The sequence below is a fragment of the Trachurus trachurus genome (assembly GCF_905171665.1).
Source record: "Trachurus trachurus genome assembly, chromosome: 21".
Taxonomy (NCBI): domain Eukaryota; kingdom Metazoa; phylum Chordata; class Actinopteri; order Carangiformes; family Carangidae; genus Trachurus; species Trachurus trachurus.
This window is the reverse complement of record NC_139899.1, coordinates 19,248,727-19,266,977: the sequence shown is the minus strand read 5'-3', so window position 1 is coordinate 19,266,977 and position 18,251 is coordinate 19,248,727. Positions and strand designations below refer to the sequence as shown.

The window sequence follows — 18,251 nt, the reverse complement described above, 5'->3', positions numbered from 1 at the left end:
CCTTTTTTTTTTTTTACAGTCTATGGGCACATCTCAAGAGTTAAGATTTAGGCATAAACAACAACAAAAGTTTGCTTTCTGCAAGTTTACATCTGTTTCTTTGATGACATTATATTTTTTTATCTCAAGTTATTTACCTTTTGTATAGATTGTCTTTCTTTATAATGAGGAAATCAGTTAGTACAGTTTATCACCATGCACATCTTCAGCTCGGAGATCATAAAACAAGATTTAAAAAAAAATGGAAATAGAGACATAGCAAAAGAGGAGACAACAGCAATAAAAGCACAGTATATTATTATAAAATAAAAAGATTTAGGGACTGTGGCGGTGGATAGCATATTGGGAGATGAACCTGACAGGCAACGCTCAGGGTGAACAAAAACACGTTTTCTTTAGCTTCTCACCTACTTCCTGTTTTACCTCAGTTACTTTTTGAAGTTGAGCTTCAGGCAGCGGAGGCAACATTGGACACTCATGGTTACACGAGTTTACTGTCGTTCATAAAATGGCGTTTATCAGAGGAGTCCGCGAACAGCTTGAAGTTTTTAAGAGCTAGATAAAGAAAGAGTTTCTGTTAATTAAAAAAAAGGAGAGAGAGAAAGATTGTATCGGAGACCTTGCATCATCATGCCCGAGGTGTCGAAGATGAAGAAGCCCGACGTCAAGGTGGTCCTCCTGGGGGACATGAACGTGGGGAAGACGTCGCTGCTCCACAGATACACGGAGAGGAAGTTCAAAGACACCATCAGCACCGTCGGAGGGGCGTTTTTCCTCAAGCAGTGGGGACCTTACAACATCTCAATATGGGACACAGCTGGTAATAACACATGCTCCATGTGCTTTCCTCACTGTTAACTTGTTTTGACAATTTAATCAGGCTCCATTCCTCCAGGTTTATTAATTGTGTTTACCTGATAACGCGTGATGCCGCCGCCACCTGAGGCAATCACAGGCATGTGACTTGACTGCACAGTCAGGACGTGCAGGCTGCTTCATGGGAACCTGCCTCGTCTTGAGTGTTACTGGGAGTGTGATATTGATTTTCACAGTACACACAAACTAATGTCCAATGCTGGAACTAATAACCCGACAAATGTCCAGTGAAATCTTGCACAATCGCGGTTGCTCAGGGTAAAAACAAACAGACAGCTCAGCAAACAAATGGACAAACAAGCTTTTTTAAAAACAACAGTTAAACAAACGTCCTTAATCCAGCCATGTAATCACACATCTTCACACAATTATGAGGGTCACTTACTGTAAGCTGCTTGGTTTTGAACTGTTTTTGGAACAAATTCAGAAGTATTACGCTTAACTTAACTTCTTTAGTGGGGCAAAACATTAAATAAATAACATTTAAGTAGGTCATTTAAGCACGTTTAAGAAAATGAAGGTGCAATGCTATTAAATATTATGGTTTAAAGGCTATTTCATCATTACTGTATATATGGCACATGTCCATGGTGTCAGCCAATGTTATAAAATCACATTCTACCTTGTTCTTTACGTTATTGCTCAATATTGGGCTGTTCTGACCTAATCGACACTGTAGTCTGAGGTTTCTTGTTTCTTTCTTTGTGAATAGCTGTCTGAGACACAGACTTGAGAAATAAAAACCACAGTGAAAGATTTGATAACACATGTACAACTCCAATCTGATTTGCTAGTAATCCCACAATGGAAAGTATCTATTATTTCACTGAGTCAGTGTGAAATTCAACACCAGTGAAATGACGGTTTGTGTGCTATTAGTCCACATGACTACTAACTAGTGCAAAGGTCATTATTCTACTAAATTAAAAACAATTTAACATTTAATTTAATAATAATGATTTGGAAATGTTGTTCTATTTTCAGTTGTTTTGTTTTGACTCTTGGCACGAAAAGTCAGGAAGAGAGATGAATGTGCATCACAAGTTACTTAATAAATATTTATTTTGTTACTGTAAATATTTGTTCTTATTGGTTGGACTTGTATTTTAAGTGCTGTGGAGTATTTATCTGTTCTTATTAATAGTTTTGTTATAGTGAATGAAGTGTAGGACTTGTAAGATAAAATAAATGTAGGCTACAGGTTTTATAAATATTCCACAAGTTCAAAATACAGTAGGCCTATATTATTAATTTATATGAAGAGGATTCAGATGTTATTTTGCTGCAATACTGAACGCATTTCATTCATTCTCTTGGATTATTCTTTTTGGCTATGACAGCAAGAATTATCCATTTAATTACTGCTGATGAATAAGCTTATGACCGCACTACATTCCTGTGCTGGGTCCTGTGTAAGCATGATTTACTTAAACTCTTCTCAGGCAAACACAGAGCTCACAAAAATAGAGTTGGTGAGCCACCGAGATAAGGACAGGCCGCCATGTCACCAGCAAACCATTTCCTGTCTGTGTGTGCTCCCTAACTCCATGACCTCTGACAGAATGCTGTTGCGTTTGTTTTACTTAGTCAGTGCGGGTGGAGAAATGCCGGATAAGCGCTGAGTCATTCAAGGGCAACTGATGCAGACCCATCGGTATCAACCCTCAAACTGTGGCACAGTTTATAATAAAATCTGTCGGATGTCTGGCTGGTCACAGTGTGGCCAGGATGTCTATCTGTGTATTTTCACTCTGATAAAACTGTTTTCAGTCTGACGGTTTGATTTTAAAAACAGGGATCCAAGCTGTCAGCCATGTTCCTGTTGAGTCACATGATGGAGCTATGACAGGAAGACCTGACTCCCCAACGCTTTAACGTGTGCTTTCCAAACTTACACGCAATAGTGCTTTCCAGAGGAAGGAGCATGACGGAGCTGAGTCACCTCAGCGAATTGTAAAGGAAAAAAAAAACTCACTACCTCAGATCTTCACTCAATTCTCATATATTCCATGAGGTTTTTGTGATGATTTTATGTTGTGGATAGAGCTCAAATGATTAGTTGATTAATAAATTAGTAGATAAACAGAAAAAGTCCCATTTTAAGCAAAAATATCAAACTGATACCAGCTCTCAAATGCTAACAGTCAATTTTCCTATCTGTCATAAATACTCAATGAGCAGCTCTTTGAGCATTATTCTCAATTTTTCTGATATTTTATTAACAAAATGCTGCATAAATAATGAATGAAACTATCAGCTGATGGAAATTAGTGTAGGCTGCTGCCCAAAATAGTGTCAACCCCCAGCTGCCTGTTTATCAGTTTCATCATGATTCAGCTAAAACTAATACAGTCTAGACCAGCAGTCATACCAGACATTGAAATAATGTATAAGGTTGTTTGTGATGAAACTGTTACACAGAAGTGTCACTTCAAGCCTGTGGTGCTGTTGAATTGTATTGTAATATAATGAGAGACATTTATAATATAGATTCTACCTGCACTGGATTGGACATAATATTAGCAACACCTCTCAGTGTTGTGCAACACAATACAACAGTGCCATGAAGGACTTTAAAAACCGTTTCAGGCGTTCTAACCCTTATGAGGACTTATTGCAGGACTGTTGCATTAGATCATATTAGTTTTAGCTCAGTGTACCTAATAAACTGGGAACCAAGAGATGCCCGCAGCCACAATGTGTTCACACAGTGTTGCCTTTCAAGGATCCTGCATATTTCGACAACAAAGGTTGCTTCTGTTTTGACACTGCTGACTCTCTGCGTTGCACAATATCTTTCTGTGTTGTGCGTCTTTCTGCCCTGCTGTTCACAGCGGCCGTTTAGCCTCTGTGTTCACGGGGTTCAAGTTTGAGTTTGTGGTTTTCCCGCAGTATCACAGACACTTTTGAACCTCCCGCCGTTGTCTCCTCAGGTCGAGAGCAGTTCCACGGGTTGGGCTCCATGTACTGTCGAGGCGCGGCCGCCGTCATCCTCACCTACGACGTGACCAACTGGCAAAGTCTGGCCGAGCTGGAGGAGCGCTTCCTGTCCCTGACCGACACCGCTAACCACGACTGCATTTACGCCGTAGTGGGCAACAAGGCAGATCTCACAGACCCCAAGGCCCAGCTCTGTCCGGACTCGGACGGCGTGCCTCAGGACCAAACTGAGTGTGGGGAGGACAGGACAGAACCACAGGTGCTGTCCGCCTGCCCGACACCTCCGGCCTCCCCCGCATCCCTCTCCGGGGTGACGGTAAACAAACAGGTCGCCCATGAGGACGCGGTGGCTCTGTATGGAAGAATACTGCGCTACAAGGGCCTGGAGGAGAAGAGCAGCGTGCCCGCAGAGAAGGTGTGCTTCGAGACCAGTGCCAAGACGGGCTACAACGTGGACACTTTGTTTGAGACATTGTTCGATCTGGTGCTGCCTTCCATCCTGAGGAAGAGGAACGAGAACCTGGAGTCTCCTACGGTCGACCTGGAGGAGTGTAATCGGGCTAGCGGCAAGCGGGCCAAGTCCACCTGCTGCTAGGATCTGCCAAAAGGAGGCGGACCGGCCGCGACGTAGAGACTGGTTTTTAATAAAAGACAATCAACAGGTTGGTCTGAGCACCAAAATACATACTGTGATGGTACTACTTCTTTGACTTGACTGAGTCCCAATAGCATTAAGGACCTCCCGGTAACACACACAGACACTCACACAAACACACTTATTCTTAATGCTATGAAGATGGTCGGAAAAAGCAACAGGCGTTCATAGTGTCCAGTGACATTTCCGACACGAGGAAGGGAAATAAATGTGTGTTGCATTATCACTTTATAATTTGAGACCTCCCACCTTGCACCTATCCCAAAGATGTGTCTGTGAACAGATGACACACAAAAGTGAATCACTGCTATTTTTAAATGTAAATTTAACAGCACTAATTGTTAGCCAGCTGGCACATTTCACTAGGTGTATGTTAAGGTTTTTTCACTTTGTTCGAATGACTTGTTTTGTTACCAGTATTGATACTGATCTTTATATTTTAATGCCACTTTTTTGGAACTTTTCAATGAGTGTAAATAGGAAATACCCCTGTTGAAATTTTTACATATGTTGTCATAATAAAGATTTTTATTTTGCAGTTCGCCTGGTTCTGTCAGAGCAAGACAAGCGTGCATGAGTAAAATGACACAGATGTATAACAAAGAACATTTAATCTTTACAGTCTAATGGAATTATCATGTTATGAGAATTACCGTAATTACATTACAATTAAAACATGTCAGCATCTTTTATGTTTTAATCAAAGTGTTTATTTTCAAAACAAGTCGGCCTTGATGATGTGGAGCATTTGACCTACTTTCTAAATCATGTAAAATACCCTATTCAAACCCAGGATCAGTGACCGTCAAACCAAGTGAGGATTTGCTACGGTCAGACCTTTGATCCAGGCTGTTTACATTCTGTCCTGTTGGCAACTTGGGGCAGTTCAATAATTAGAACATTTGTAAAGGTAAATGAGTTTGGCGTGAGTAGCGTTAGATAAAATACATTTATATCTCTTGGGGAAGGAGGTCAAGTTCATTCAGATGGTATAAATACAAAGAGAATCAGTGCATTGTGTGATCATATGGTGTATGAAAAATAAAAAGGTAAGGCTAATCTGCAGTAGTTGATAAATGCATAAAACAATAAGTAACAGCTTAAAAGGACAGTCATATTATAAAAATAGGTTTTGTAAAAGCAAAGGAATAAAAGGATAATAATACTGTCAATAGTATCAACAAACAATCCAAAACCTCTAATGACACATTCTTCGTTTGGCACGCAGAGAAGCAGTGTTAGTGGCTTTATGGTGGGCTGTATACCCTAAACAATAAAAAAAACAAAACACCTAGATAAACTGAAGCAGTGCATACACACAGGCGTCTTTGGTTCAGCTGTAGTTTTACGGTCTCTGGTCCGTGTCATTGTAGCTGAGGTAATAAGTTAAACAGTAAGCACCAATCCACATTTATCATAAAATACTTTTTTCCCATAATGCTGTTGACTTCATTATGGGGCTTCTCCTGTTTTATCTACAGTGGAACATTTGATTCAAAGCTCAAGGAATCACACATAGTCATTACACGTCTGAGCTCTGTGGCTCGGGGACAAAGTTTCCCATTTACACTGATCTACGTCAGTATTTCAGATCCCCCTTAGTTTGATGGATAGAGAGACGACACTAGACCAATGTCAATGGACCAACTTCTTCCCGTCGGCGCTACTGTCGAGCCTTTCACAAGTTCTTCATGCAGACCTGACAGCGGCTGATGCGGGACAAGAGCTGGCCCGCTTTGAGCGTCTCTGCTGCCGGCTCGGAGTGGAACGACTGGTCGACGGAGGTGAGCCAGAAGCTGTGCTTGTTCGCAAAGTAGTGGCATGTGCCTTTGGCCCCGTTACACTCAATGAATGGAGTTGTGCGGAAGTCCTCCAGGCAGGAGCCAGGGGATGACAAGGACTGACCTCCACCTTCATTTCCTGCTGCTGTGTGCTGCAGGGACAGAAATGGGTAAATATGTTATTCTCTTTTATTCTTGTCAACCAAACCAACAATTAATTGATAGCAAAAATTGCCTGTGCAAGACTAATACGGAGCTTGTCATAAACGGTGTCCAAAAACTATTAAAAACATGTGTATTCATTGCATTGAACATGGGCACTGTAGTTTATTTAAACTTGAAGTTCACCTTTACTGTCCTACTACCGTAAATGCTCACTGGTGCACCATATCAACAGCAGAAAATAACCCAATAGGTGCACTAATGCGTTTGTGTAAAACAGAAACAGAGGCTGATTTTTTGGGGGAAATTATTTAAAACCTGTAAAAGAATTTGACAGGAATATTAATGACCAATTTTTAATCATTTGTCTTTGGCAGGAATGAAGCACACTCTGCCGTTTTTTTTCACTGATGTAATGATTAAATTTCATCCATTCATTTAGAGAGGGCCAATTAATGATCATCTGATTTTACACTTAATATATTAGATCATGTTTTGATGCAAACATTGCTTCATTAAACGATGGTCCTATGTAGGACTTTTAAAGTTTTTTTGTTTTTTGAGCAGCCCCACAATGATGGAAGGGATGGGAAAGCTGTGACCTCATTGCAACTGGGGCAAATGTAGTCATTAAAATGTCGAATTAAAATTATGCGCTTGCACAAGCAAAAGACAGATAAAAAGAAATGGCCAGAATTAATGCACATGTGACCCTTTGTCCCTAATATGAGTCAAGATTCAAAAGTGCTTCATCTACCAAGAATAGATAGGTCAGCACCCACACACATTCACATGTTCTCTCACATCGATCTGATCTAAGAGTTTTCTAATTTCCCAAAAGTTTAAGAATAAATATCCTTTTGTTTTCTCAGACAGAGAAGTAGCCATGATTCATAAACATGTTAGAAATTCTGTCATCAGTACTAGCACTGTAATTAGATGGAGGCTATAAAACCTATTCCTCAAAAACACTCCTGCAAGAGACTCTGCTGAACGGAGCCACTTTGATTTTCTGACTCTTCACATGAGACCAGGACTCACCATGAGGAAGGAGTAGCCGATCCAGAGGCTGCGCCAGCCCGCGGGACACTGTGGGATGGTGATGTCCTGGCTGTGAACCGCGATGGCGACTGATGGAGCTTCACATACCGAGCAGCGGCTGATGTACGGTTTGATCTCTCCCTCCTCTACAGGCATCATGGGAAGAGGAGCGGTGGTTGACAGCCAGTAAGATTTATCATTCCTGCTGGCATAGTAACAGATGTCTCCAGGATTGCAGTAGAGGAAGGGCATGGTGCTGAACCGCGGGAGGCAGGAGCCAGCCAAACCTGACAGACATGAAGGCAAATTATACTTAGCAAGAAGGAAAATCAACAATCAATTTAACACACTTCATACAGAAACTCAATTGAAAGTGCTTCTTCATAATGAATAAATTAGGGTAAAGAAGAATTAAACAATTTCACATCAACAATAGATTCAAAGTATTAAAAAAAAAGAATTTTAAATGATGAAAAACCCAAACCAGGCTGGATTATGTCTGAGAATTTGCCAACAGAGAACTAAAATCCTTATTTTAAAGTAACCCTGAGTAACAACAAATAATTACAGAATAAGATTTAATGCTGATGTTTGGAAACACAAACACTTGTAGAGAAAACTGGTTAAGTTGGTGAACTCAGCAATGTACCGGTAATGTAGTAACAATGCCTACCTTCAATTTATGACTTAAACATTATTTGTGTTAGGAAGAATGAGTAATTTCTTTGTTCAAAACTTAATAATATCGTTTTAAACATGCGCAAAATTGGTTTTAGTGTTTTATCCCCTGGACATTTGTCCCAGCTGTGAGTGGCATGACAGTGTGCCTCCTGTTTTGGAAGCAGAAGTAACCCAGTTTTAAAATCTCTTTAGTATTATTGTATGAGCTCGATGAAAAGCAACACTGACATCCAGCCGGGATTACATTTTGCCCGGTTTATTTTCTGGTTTCAGAATTTCTTTTTCTTACTGAAATATGGCAAATTTATGGCAGATCTTCAAAAGGAACTGACATTTCAACAGTGTGTTTTTTCCCTGCCTGATACACATTTCAAGAAAAAAAAAATCTGATGTGATGAAAGCCTGGCATCCACATTTGAATTAGGCTGGGAGGTGGATTGGTGGAAGAGCAAGCATTTGAATGAATAGCATTAAAACCAAAAACTCTGCTATCACTGGTAAATCAGTTTCTTCAGTCTATCTATATTAGCACATTTTCATCGAGCCCATCATGTCACTGTAACTCTACTCGAAATCTGAAAATGTACTTTAAAGGGACAACGAGGAGTTTCTATTCGGTTATAAAAAAGTCTCACATTAATGTGGATGAATCTCCGCTACCCACACTTGTTAATGGCTCCATTTTCGATAAATATATCGTTCTGTCTCTATCGTTATTTTGTTATTATTAGTGGTGGCGGAGATGCTGGTCGAGCCGGGAGCGTGCCTATGTTCCCACAGCCCTATGTTCCCTCTGGACTCTCTCTACCTATCTAGACTCTATCTATCTGGCCTGTCTAGCCTCTACCTGGTCTTTTTACTAAACTTAACCAACTCCTTTCTTCATTGCCTAAACCCAACCAATGGTGGGACCGAAGGGCTGTGGGAACATAGGGCCTAATTTTCAGTGACAACAAAAGTTAGAAATGAGGGAACATAGGGCTGAGGGAACATAGGGCTGTGGGAACATAGGGCTGTGGGAACATAGGAATGACCCCGTCGAGCCGACCAGCGTTTTTTACTTTCGGTTTCGCAACGAGTCATGAGAATAACGCAGCTGAATCGCCGTTTATGGTCGGAACTACGACAGTATGTGAACCTCTTTGAACCTCTGACTTTAATTCTTGATGAATGAAAACATGAGTCTGTCTTGCGCCGGTCAAAAGAATTTTACGGTGCGCGCGGAGGCTCATAAATGTAGTGTGAAAACGCTTCGCTTTTCCAAAACTCCTCGTTGTCCCTTTAAGGACAGTCTGAAACGCCCCTTTCATTAGGGTGTGAAGAGCCTGACCTCTTTGGTATGTCTTCTGGTTCGTTGGATCACAGTGTCAGAGTAGTTTAATCTGGGGGTGCTCATGTGAACAATCACTGCATTGTGATGGGACTCTGCTATGACAATCACACACTGGAAAATATCTACACAGTGCACAGATAACTGATTGAGGTATAAAACCTTAAGTGAGCCTTTACAGCAACTGATCCCAACTTACCCAGATCCTGGTTGTGGGCCTTTTCCTGGCCCTCGAGGTACAGCAGGCTGTAGCCGTTCCACAGCTTCGACATACCCACTGGACACATGGGCGTCTGATCTGATTGACTGTGTTTCACCAGCAGGTAGCCCACGCTGACACTGCGTCCGGGCATACCGGGTAACCCAGGGATACCAGGGTTACCACGGTGACCTATTAAGGAATGAGAAATTCAGAGATGTGTTTTTACAAAGTGCTCTAACATTTTGTAATATAATGAATCCAAAAACTCTGTTTGTTGTGAACAGCATTGTTCACAGTATGATGGATATGAATATGTATAATGTAACCTATTCATATACCACTGTGAACTTTACATATAAACTTTACTTGTAAACATATACTGTATATATAAATGCAACTTTTTCATAATTGGCCCCAAACTCTGGTAACTGTGTCTCATCAAATGATAATACAATGAGATTTTGAAAAAGCTCTTTGTTTTGCTAATAATCTTCAGTTTGGTGCTTAAATGGTTCATTCACTAAAACTCTCAGAAAACATAACAATCAAAAAGCTCTGGGTAACTTGCTCTCTTCCTAATCTTCACCTACTTTAAATCCTTTAATCCAGGCTTATCAACCTAATTCTAAACGGCCCCACACTGTCAGACTCACCTTCCATGCCTTGCAGACCAGGGTGGCCCGTGTATCCATTCCCTCCACGGAATCCAGATGTTCCAGGTGTGCCACTGATCCCAGGCATGCCCTTCTGTCCTCTGGGTCCCACGAAACCTGTACAGAGACACAACAACATGTGTGTGTTGGTGAGCAGGACATTTAACTCAGGGATGCTCAACAACAAAACAACCAATGTCTTGTTAGAATAACTAACCTGAATCTCCTGGGGGGCCGTGTGGCCCTAGTTCCCCTCTGCCCCCTCCCGGCCCATGGATTCCCTGTGGTCCTTGAGGGCCCCTCTCACCGGGAACGCGGACTTGGATTGGAGCAGGACCCTGGTTGCCAGGGAACCCACGGGAACCTGCAGCAGGGATGGATTATGTAATGACCAAGACCAAGGGCACATATAGTACATGATACCTAATGGGTAGTGCATAATTTACCTGGAAGCCCAGTGTCTCCTTTTGGACCAACTGGTCCTCTCTCTCCATCCAAGCCAAACATACCAGGAACTCCCATCAGTCCTTGCTCTCCTTTCACCCCTATCAGTGGAAAAACAAGTCACAACTGTTCACAAATCCCAACAAGAGATAATTTAATCAAAACGTCAACATATTGTCAACACTGCCATCTTTAGCATACCAAAATATATTTCATTTTTTAGCACATTGTTTTTATTGCATACACACTTAAAAATGCTGGGTTATTTTCAACCCAACATTTTTAAGTGTGTATTCTGCATACACCAGTTTTCTCACAGTTGTTTAACCCATGGACACTGCAATTTGTTTTTAGTTTAGTGTATCAAGTCTATTGTACTGTGTTTTTATGAAGGTTTTATTAGTATGCAGTGCCTGTCCTGCAGCTCAACACGGCAAGGCGAGGTTTTTTGTTATGGAGATAAAGGTAATTAAACTCAACTCAACTCAACTCAAGCTAAGACAAGTGAACACCAACCAAGTAGTATAACATTAAATGCTATATGTTTGCCAAAATATCATAAGAAAATTAATTGGATATTGGTGCAAGGTCATAATACATTGTTATATTAATATATTTATAATTTAGTCCAGCTCTAAGTCATAATATTATCTTTTGTCTAAATGCAATGACCAACTGTCACAATATTTCTACATTTAATTCACCTTTAAACACAGTTGTAATTTGAACACAAGCAGCAGTGGTAAAGGCTTAACGTTGAAATCATTTAATATTTCACCCATACCTTTCTTCCCAGAAACACCATTAGATCCCCTGAATCCATATGAGCCTTGGTCTCCTTTGAATCCTTTATTACCAGGGACTCCAGGAAACCCATTAAATCCGGATATTCCCTTTTCTCCAGGGGGAGCATCCTCACCAGGAGGTCCGTGAGTTCCTGGATAACCTGATGAACAAATCATAGGAATCCAGATCAGAAACAGTTGGGGGCTACTCAAACATTCACTTTTAATGAATATACATTTTGGCCTAATATGTTTTAAATGGTATTATGGTTTCCACAATCAAACCGAATCTAGAGAGAACTGTTTACTGTTTCAGAGTTATATGCCTCCCCCGAACCAGTCATTTTTCAATTCATATCCATGTGTGTGTGTGTGTGTGTGTGTGTGTGTGTGTGTGTGTGTGTGTGTGTGTGTGTGTGTGTGTGTGTGTGTGTGTGTGTGAAGACTTGGAAATCATTTAATAACATTAGATAAGTGTATTACATTTTTAGATCAAATTTGCTGAACTAAATTACACTATGTTGAATTAATTAAATCAAGCTTTCCAAAATGAATTCAAATGAATTTCCCTTTAGGGATTAATAAAGTAATTTGTATCAGTATTTGTATCTCTATCTGTATTAAGTTAAAAACAATTAAAATAATCAAATTTTAATTAAAGTAAATGTGTGTACCCGTTCTGTTCATCAGTCCAGAAATAGGACAAATTGTTTCAAAACAGACAGAAATTGACAATAAATCTTATATTGAGTTCTCTGCAGGCAGAAAGCAGATATGGGGGCTGGGGGCTAAATAAATAAATTTGATCACAGTGAAACTAAAAGCAGATTCACACTCAGATTGTTGTTTCCTTTAACAACAGCCCCCTGTTCCTTTTCTCACCTTGGCGTCCTTTAATTCCTATGAAGCCATGGTCCCCACTGGGCCCTGGTCTGCCTGGGGTCCCATCTGGTCCTGGGAGCCCGCGGAACCCAGGTGGCCCGGGTTGACCCTGGTCACCTGAACAAATGAAATAAGTCTTTAAAGCAGAAGTAAGCGATCCGGTCGTTTTGGCTAACTTCTTGTCAGCCGATGGAGTTAGCAGTCCCCGCCCTCGTCATGGATCTATTGGTCGTCACCACCACCCTACGTCACCACATTCACGCGCATCCCTTGGCTGCACACACAGAGAGGACCGCCCCTTTATGCCGTTCTCTCTCCTCATTGGATAAAGGTTGTAGGATACAGAGGAAAGTTTTCTCCTCAGTTTACAGCAGAGCAGAGTGACTGACAGACCCGTGTTTCAGACCAAACACTCTATGTAAGTGATTGCCGTCGGAAGATATAACTATTTAAGACTTACCGGTATATTAACACAAAAATTCTGCTTACTTCTGCTTTAAATGGTAAAAACCACATTGAAGCACACTTAGTTTTCTTCTTATCCGTTTATTGAGATCTCAACAGGCTGATGTCTCCTCCTCCTGTCTAAATGGGAATTCTGTGAATGCAGAGGAGTATAACCCACCTTGAGGTCCCTGGAAGCCTTTCGAACCAAACACGCCTGGAACACCTGACTTGTCGTTGGGGTCGCCACCCTCTCCCCTCTCGCCTTTACCTCCGGGGTCCCCAGCTGGTCCAACGATGTCCAGACCTGGTTTGACCAGATTTGATTGGCAGTGAAGAACAGAATAACTCTGTCAAAACTTGTGTGTTCACGCTGTACCCCATGACACATATTAAGAAGCTGATTGAGAAATGGAGTTTTCAGAACCTTAAGAATAGTTTTTTCAAAATAGCATTTGGCTCATTTGAACAATCAGCATTGGACATTGCTTTTCTAAATGCTTGAACTGTGGTTGAATACCTGGCGTTCCGTGGCCACCCTTTTGTCCTTTCAGTCCATGAAGTCCATAAAGACCCTTCAGGCCGGGGAAACCTGTACACATTTACACAGATCAGATGGTGGAGATACATGTTGGAGATAAGTTTAAAGAGAAAAACACTGGTCTGATCCTGGTACCTTTGTTCCCTGCAAAGCCAGGAAATCCTGGGAGTCCTTGATTTCCAGGAATACCAGGAGAGCCTTTTGTACCTTGGTTACCAGGATTTCCCTTCTGCCCATCAGAGCCTGCAGAAAAACAAAATTTGTATAAATCAGAGTTATTATAATATGATTCTACTGTCATGCATAAAAACTAAAAGTTTGCAAATAACAAAACAAACTTTGATTGCAAAGTGCATAATAGGAAAATGTCCAGAACCTCTCACCTGGGAATCCATATTGTCCTGGATCACCTTCACCCCCCCTTTTCCCTTCGATACCATCAAAACCAATGGTACCCCTGTCCCCAGGCTGTCCTGTTAATCCTACTTGGCCTGTAAAAAGAGGGTGGGGGTTTTCACCCATGTATTAGCCTATAATTACCAAATTGGTGCTGATCAACACCAGAGAAGAAGTAACCAAAGCTGTATGACTACATACCTGTTTCTCCTTGGAAACCATGCTCTCCTCTCAATCCCGTAACTCCTGGAATATCTATACGAGGGCCTTTATCACCTGAAATAGTATTTACAAAATGAATGTCACTTAAAATATTGTAATCACAACGATATGAATAAATCCATATTGGTCTGAAGTTTAAATTTGAGGTTGTACCTTTGACTCCCTTCCTTCCATGGTCTCCCGATGCACCATAGGCACCAGGGCTTCCTTTGCCTCCCTGAAAAATAACAGAGGAGGATTTAAAAAACTGATTCATATAAACATATAAAAATATAATTTTTGTATTGAAAGACGTGTATATATTTTTTGTAGAGACAATGCTCAAATTATAAAAATCATAGAACATGGAGGAATAAGTGCAAACATTGAATTAGGTATACAGCAGACATGTAATATTCTGGGGGAAGAATCAAAAAAGGAAAAATAAAACTGAAAGTTTGAGATATCTTGACTTGTAGCTTCTAGTAGGGGTCACACTCATTTCTTTGTTTTCTTTCTGTCCACCTGATGAATGTAAGTCTGATATTTATTCATTTGTAGTCCTGTTTTGTTCTCTGTTAAAGCAGAAGTAAGTGATATATTTGTGTTAATATAAGTCTTAAATAGTTATTTCTTCCGACAGCAATCACTTACATAGAGTGTTTGGTCTGAATCACGGGTCTGTCAGTCACTCTGCTCTGAGCCCAGGAGAAAACATTTATCGTATCCTACAGTTTTTATCCAATGAGGAGAGAGAACGGCATGCAGGTCTGTGTGTGCAGCCAAGGGACGCCATGAATGTGGTGACGTAGGGACGAGGACTGTTATGGTGCGTTCAAGGAAACTCGTATTTTTCCGACCGTGAAGTCGTACCAGATGAGTTCACCGGTCGGAAGTTACGAGTGGCCGTTATAGTGACTTTCACCGGTAAAACAGGTCGGAAAAACACGAGTGGGTTGCCTGAAACGCTACAAAGTCGTAAGTTGTGACTTGAAGCTGTAATTTACGATTTCAAAAGCCTGCCTGGAACGCAGCATTAGCGAAAACGACCGGACCACTCACTTCTGCTTTAATGTCTGAGGTTAATATCTGACTCTTTGTCTGTCTGCAATAGAGTGCCGAAGCGGAAGCAGGAAGTAACGGCGCCATGGGTCCTCAATTCGAAAAAAGTCTCCATACAAATGAACGGGAGTCCAAGTTTTATTTCGTGATCCGTTTGAATTGTGCCATGAGAAAAAAATATGTCCTCTACCTGTTTAAAACATCACGTTTCATGCCGAGAAATCAGCAGTTTATTGTAAAACGGCAACAGAATGTTGAATGCCGAATGTATTTTGTGTGACGACGCTCTGCGGACTACAAGTCTGGTGTCCCACAAAAAATACGTCACCAACTGACATGAGAAAGGGCGGCATTTGGTGTGTGACGTCACCTACGCGGAATTTTATTTTACAATAGGTTTACAACAAACTGCTGATTTCTCGGCATGAAACGTGATGTTTTAAACAGGTAGAGGACATATTTTTTTCTCATGGCACAATTCAAATGGATCACAAAATAAATCTTGGACTCCCGTTCATTTGTATGGAGACTTTTTTCGAATTGAGGACCCATGGCGCCGTTACTTCCTGCTTCCGCTTCGGCAGTTTATTAACTTCATTAAAGGGATAGTTCAACATTTTTGAAAATTGGCCCATCGCCATGATCCCCCTAGTAATAGCAGTAGGTTCGTTACCTTTAATTGTTGGTCCAAGCTGCTTTTAGATCGGGGGAGAAGAATACCGAGCGGCGCAGCTACACTACGGAGGCTAATGGAATTTCTTGGTTTTGCTCATCAAACTCAGCAAAATACACAACCAAAAAACTCAAAAACGCTGTGGTGGACAAGTTGTGACCTGCACATTCACCACGCTATGAGATAATAGCGGAAAGTTGCGAGATGGAGTGGTTTTAGAGGCAAAGTCGGACTTTACACTCTAGACGGCTGCTCGGCGGAGTGATTTCAAAAGCGCCTGTTTACTGCAGATACGTCCGTATACTACGCATGGATGTATTATATTGATACTACGGCACTGGCTGAGGTGCGCACACTGTGTCCCTCCGACCAGTGGTTCACTGAAGAAAGTAGTTCCGAGTATTTGCTTCACTTCTCTTAACTTTCCGCTATTATCTCATAGCGTGGTAAATGTGCAGGTCACAACTTGTCCACCACAGCGTTTTTGAGTTTTTTGGTTGTGTATTTGCTGAGTTTGATGAGCAAAACCAAGAAATTCCATTAGCCTCCGTAGTGTAGCTGCGCCGCTCGGTATTCTTCTCCCCCGATCTAAAAGCAGCTTGGACCAACAATTAAAGGTAACGAACCTACTGCTATTACTAGGGGGATCATGGCGATGGGCCAATTTTCAAAAATGTTGAACTATCCCTTTAACCTTTTGCTACAAAAACGCACCTGCTGTAGCCGGAAACAGTGTATGTGTGTCTTAAACTTCTTTCACAAATGTTTAAAGAAGAAAAAAATGTTGGAGTGCTTGTTTATTGCATGATAGGTGGACCTTCTCAGTCACCCGAATCTCCCCAGCTTGGCCCTGCTCACCTTGTTGCCAGGCATTCCTGAAAAACCAGTGATTCCTTGATTTCCAGTCAGACCCGGCATTCCTTTGATCCCTGGCAGACCCTGTGCACCTGGATCTCCCAGATTTCCTTTCGCACTGCTGGGATCTCCAGGGGTACCATGAAATCCATCACTGCCAGGCACGCCGGGTAAACCCTTAGAACCTGTAGAAAAGAGCGAGATGTGAGGAAGCGAGGCTTGGGATAACGGAGAAGCTCAGTAGGAGGGAGCTATTCATATCAGACTTAGGCTGCACACCTCTTGGCCCAGTGAAACCTCGATTTCCTAGATATCCTTGATCTCCCTTGGTACCCTTCATGTCAAGCATCATGTAGCCGGGGATTTTAGGCTTCGCTCCAGGTGGTCCCACCAGACCACGATCGCCTGGCAGATGATGGTGAGAAGAAGGAGATGGTTAAGTTGGCGGTGTTGGTGTGGAGTTCTCCACATAACACAGGGCAGAAAAGCAGTCTCACCTTTCTCTCCACTTTTGCCTGTCACTCCTTTAAGGCCTGTTTCACCTGCTATTCCAAAAACTCCTTTCTCTCCACCCAGGCCCTTCACCCCATGGTCACCCCTGTTCCCCTCAAAACCTGACATGCCCGTAGAGCCTCTGTATCCTGGGAAAGACAAAATTCATCAGGAGTCTGAATTATAGATAATTTACATTGATTTCAGATTATTTGATCTTTAATTCAACTGGTAGATTATTTTAGTGAACCTTTCATTCCTGGGACTCCTGAACGTCCGTCTGGACCGGGCTGTCCTGGGTTACCTGGCGAGCCATACTCTCCAACTTTACCGTCTTCACCGTACAGCCCGGGGTTCCCTTTCAGTCCAGCCGGACCTGGAGGGCCCGGGTCTCCCTCATTTCCCCTGGTTCCAGCTAAACCTGGTGGGCAGGACCAAAGGACAGGGTTGTCAGAGAGGAACAAGGAACAAGAACATATTGCATTGCTGCAATCCCCATTTCATCTATCCATCCCTGACAGTTTTTTATTGCGCACTGTAACACTTTATCACACTGTACTATATTTTGGTTTCGTTGTGTTCTCAATCCATCCTAGCACAACTCCATCAAGAAACCCTGTCCTGGTCTTGCATTGTTGCATCTTCATCCATCTTATCCATCCATAAACAGTCTTTTTTTGTTTTTTCTTTTGTCATAGTAGCATCATGTTAATTGTCTCTCTTTGTAGTTTTTCGTCTGTTGGTTTCTGTTGGATACATGTGTGTTTTTCCTGTTTTATGAATTCTGTTGTTATGTCCTTGTGTTTATTTGAATGGCTTTTAACACCTTGCCAGGAGGACTACAGTACAGTCGGAAACTAGCCGTTGGCTAACACTGGCACTTTTACATTTTATTATGTCCATTAATGTGCATTGTCCTCCTTAAATGAAAAAAAAAAAAAATTATGAATGTCTCACTGTGTATGTTTGCCTTACCTGGCAGTCCAGTGGTACCACGAAATCCGGGTAGACCTGGTTGCCCGGGGTCACCGGGGTAGCCATACTTGCCCGCTGGCCCGGGCCTCCCTTCCTCTCCTTGCAGACCCCAAGGGCCGTTTTCACCTTTAAGGCCAATCATACCTGGCATGCCCATCATTCCTGCATTGAATGAGTGAA

At 41.8% G+C, this 18,251-nt stretch overlaps 2 protein-coding genes across 3 annotated transcripts in view; one reads left to right on the top strand and one right to left on the bottom strand.

Annotated features, from left to right (window-relative positions):
- Positions 1–446: 446 nt before the first annotated feature.
- On the top strand, positions 447–5,759 carry rab20 (RAB20, member RAS oncogene family). The gene is made up of 2 exons (XM_083997001.1): positions 447–820; positions 3,810–5,759. The coding sequence occupies exons 1-2, from the start codon at positions 631–633 to the stop codon at positions 4,409–4,411; spliced, it is 792 nt and encodes a 263-aa protein (XP_083853127.1). The 5' UTR covers positions 447–630; the 3' UTR covers positions 4,412–5,759.
- A 274-nt stretch (positions 5,760–6,033) lies between these two features.
- col4a2 (collagen, type IV, alpha 2) overlaps positions 6,034–18,251 on the bottom strand; it is a 60,643-nt gene continuing 48,425 nt past the window's right edge. For both annotated transcript variants that reach the window (XM_083996997.1, XM_083996998.1), the window contains 19 exons: positions 18,072–18,233; positions 17,347–17,517; positions 17,102–17,245; positions 16,884–17,009; positions 16,608–16,789; positions 14,189–14,252; positions 14,015–14,089; positions 13,801–13,908; positions 13,553–13,660; positions 13,397–13,468; positions 13,058–13,183; positions 12,433–12,549; positions 11,550–11,711; positions 10,768–10,866; positions 10,539–10,685; positions 10,322–10,438; positions 9,666–9,857; positions 7,456–7,742; positions 6,034–6,404 (listed from right to left, as the gene is read on the bottom strand). In XM_083996997.1, coding sequence (XP_083853123.1) covers positions 6,150–6,404; positions 7,456–7,742; positions 9,666–9,857; positions 10,322–10,438; positions 10,539–10,685; positions 10,768–10,866; positions 11,550–11,711; positions 12,433–12,549; positions 13,058–13,183; positions 13,397–13,468; positions 13,553–13,660; positions 13,801–13,908; positions 14,015–14,089; positions 14,189–14,252; positions 16,608–16,789; positions 16,884–17,009; positions 17,102–17,245; positions 17,347–17,517; positions 18,072–18,233 — 2,714 coding nt within the window. In that variant the 3' untranslated portion in view covers positions 6,034–6,149. The remainder of the gene's footprint in view (positions 6,405–7,455; positions 7,743–9,665; positions 9,858–10,321; positions 10,439–10,538; positions 10,686–10,767; positions 10,867–11,549; positions 11,712–12,432; positions 12,550–13,057; positions 13,184–13,396; positions 13,469–13,552; positions 13,661–13,800; positions 13,909–14,014; positions 14,090–14,188; positions 14,253–16,607; positions 16,790–16,883; positions 17,010–17,101; positions 17,246–17,346; positions 17,518–18,071; positions 18,234–18,251) is intronic.

Bases quoted from the DNA above. Each gene is read 5' to 3' on its own strand.
- rab20 (XM_083997001.1), top strand. From the start codon at position 631: ATGCCCGAGGTGTCGAAGATGAAGAAGCCCGACGTCAAGGTGGTCCTC. The intron at 821-3,809 runs GTAATAACACAT...TTGTCTCCTCAG, and splicing joins CTCAATATGGGACACAGCTG to GTCGAGAGCAGTTCCACGGG.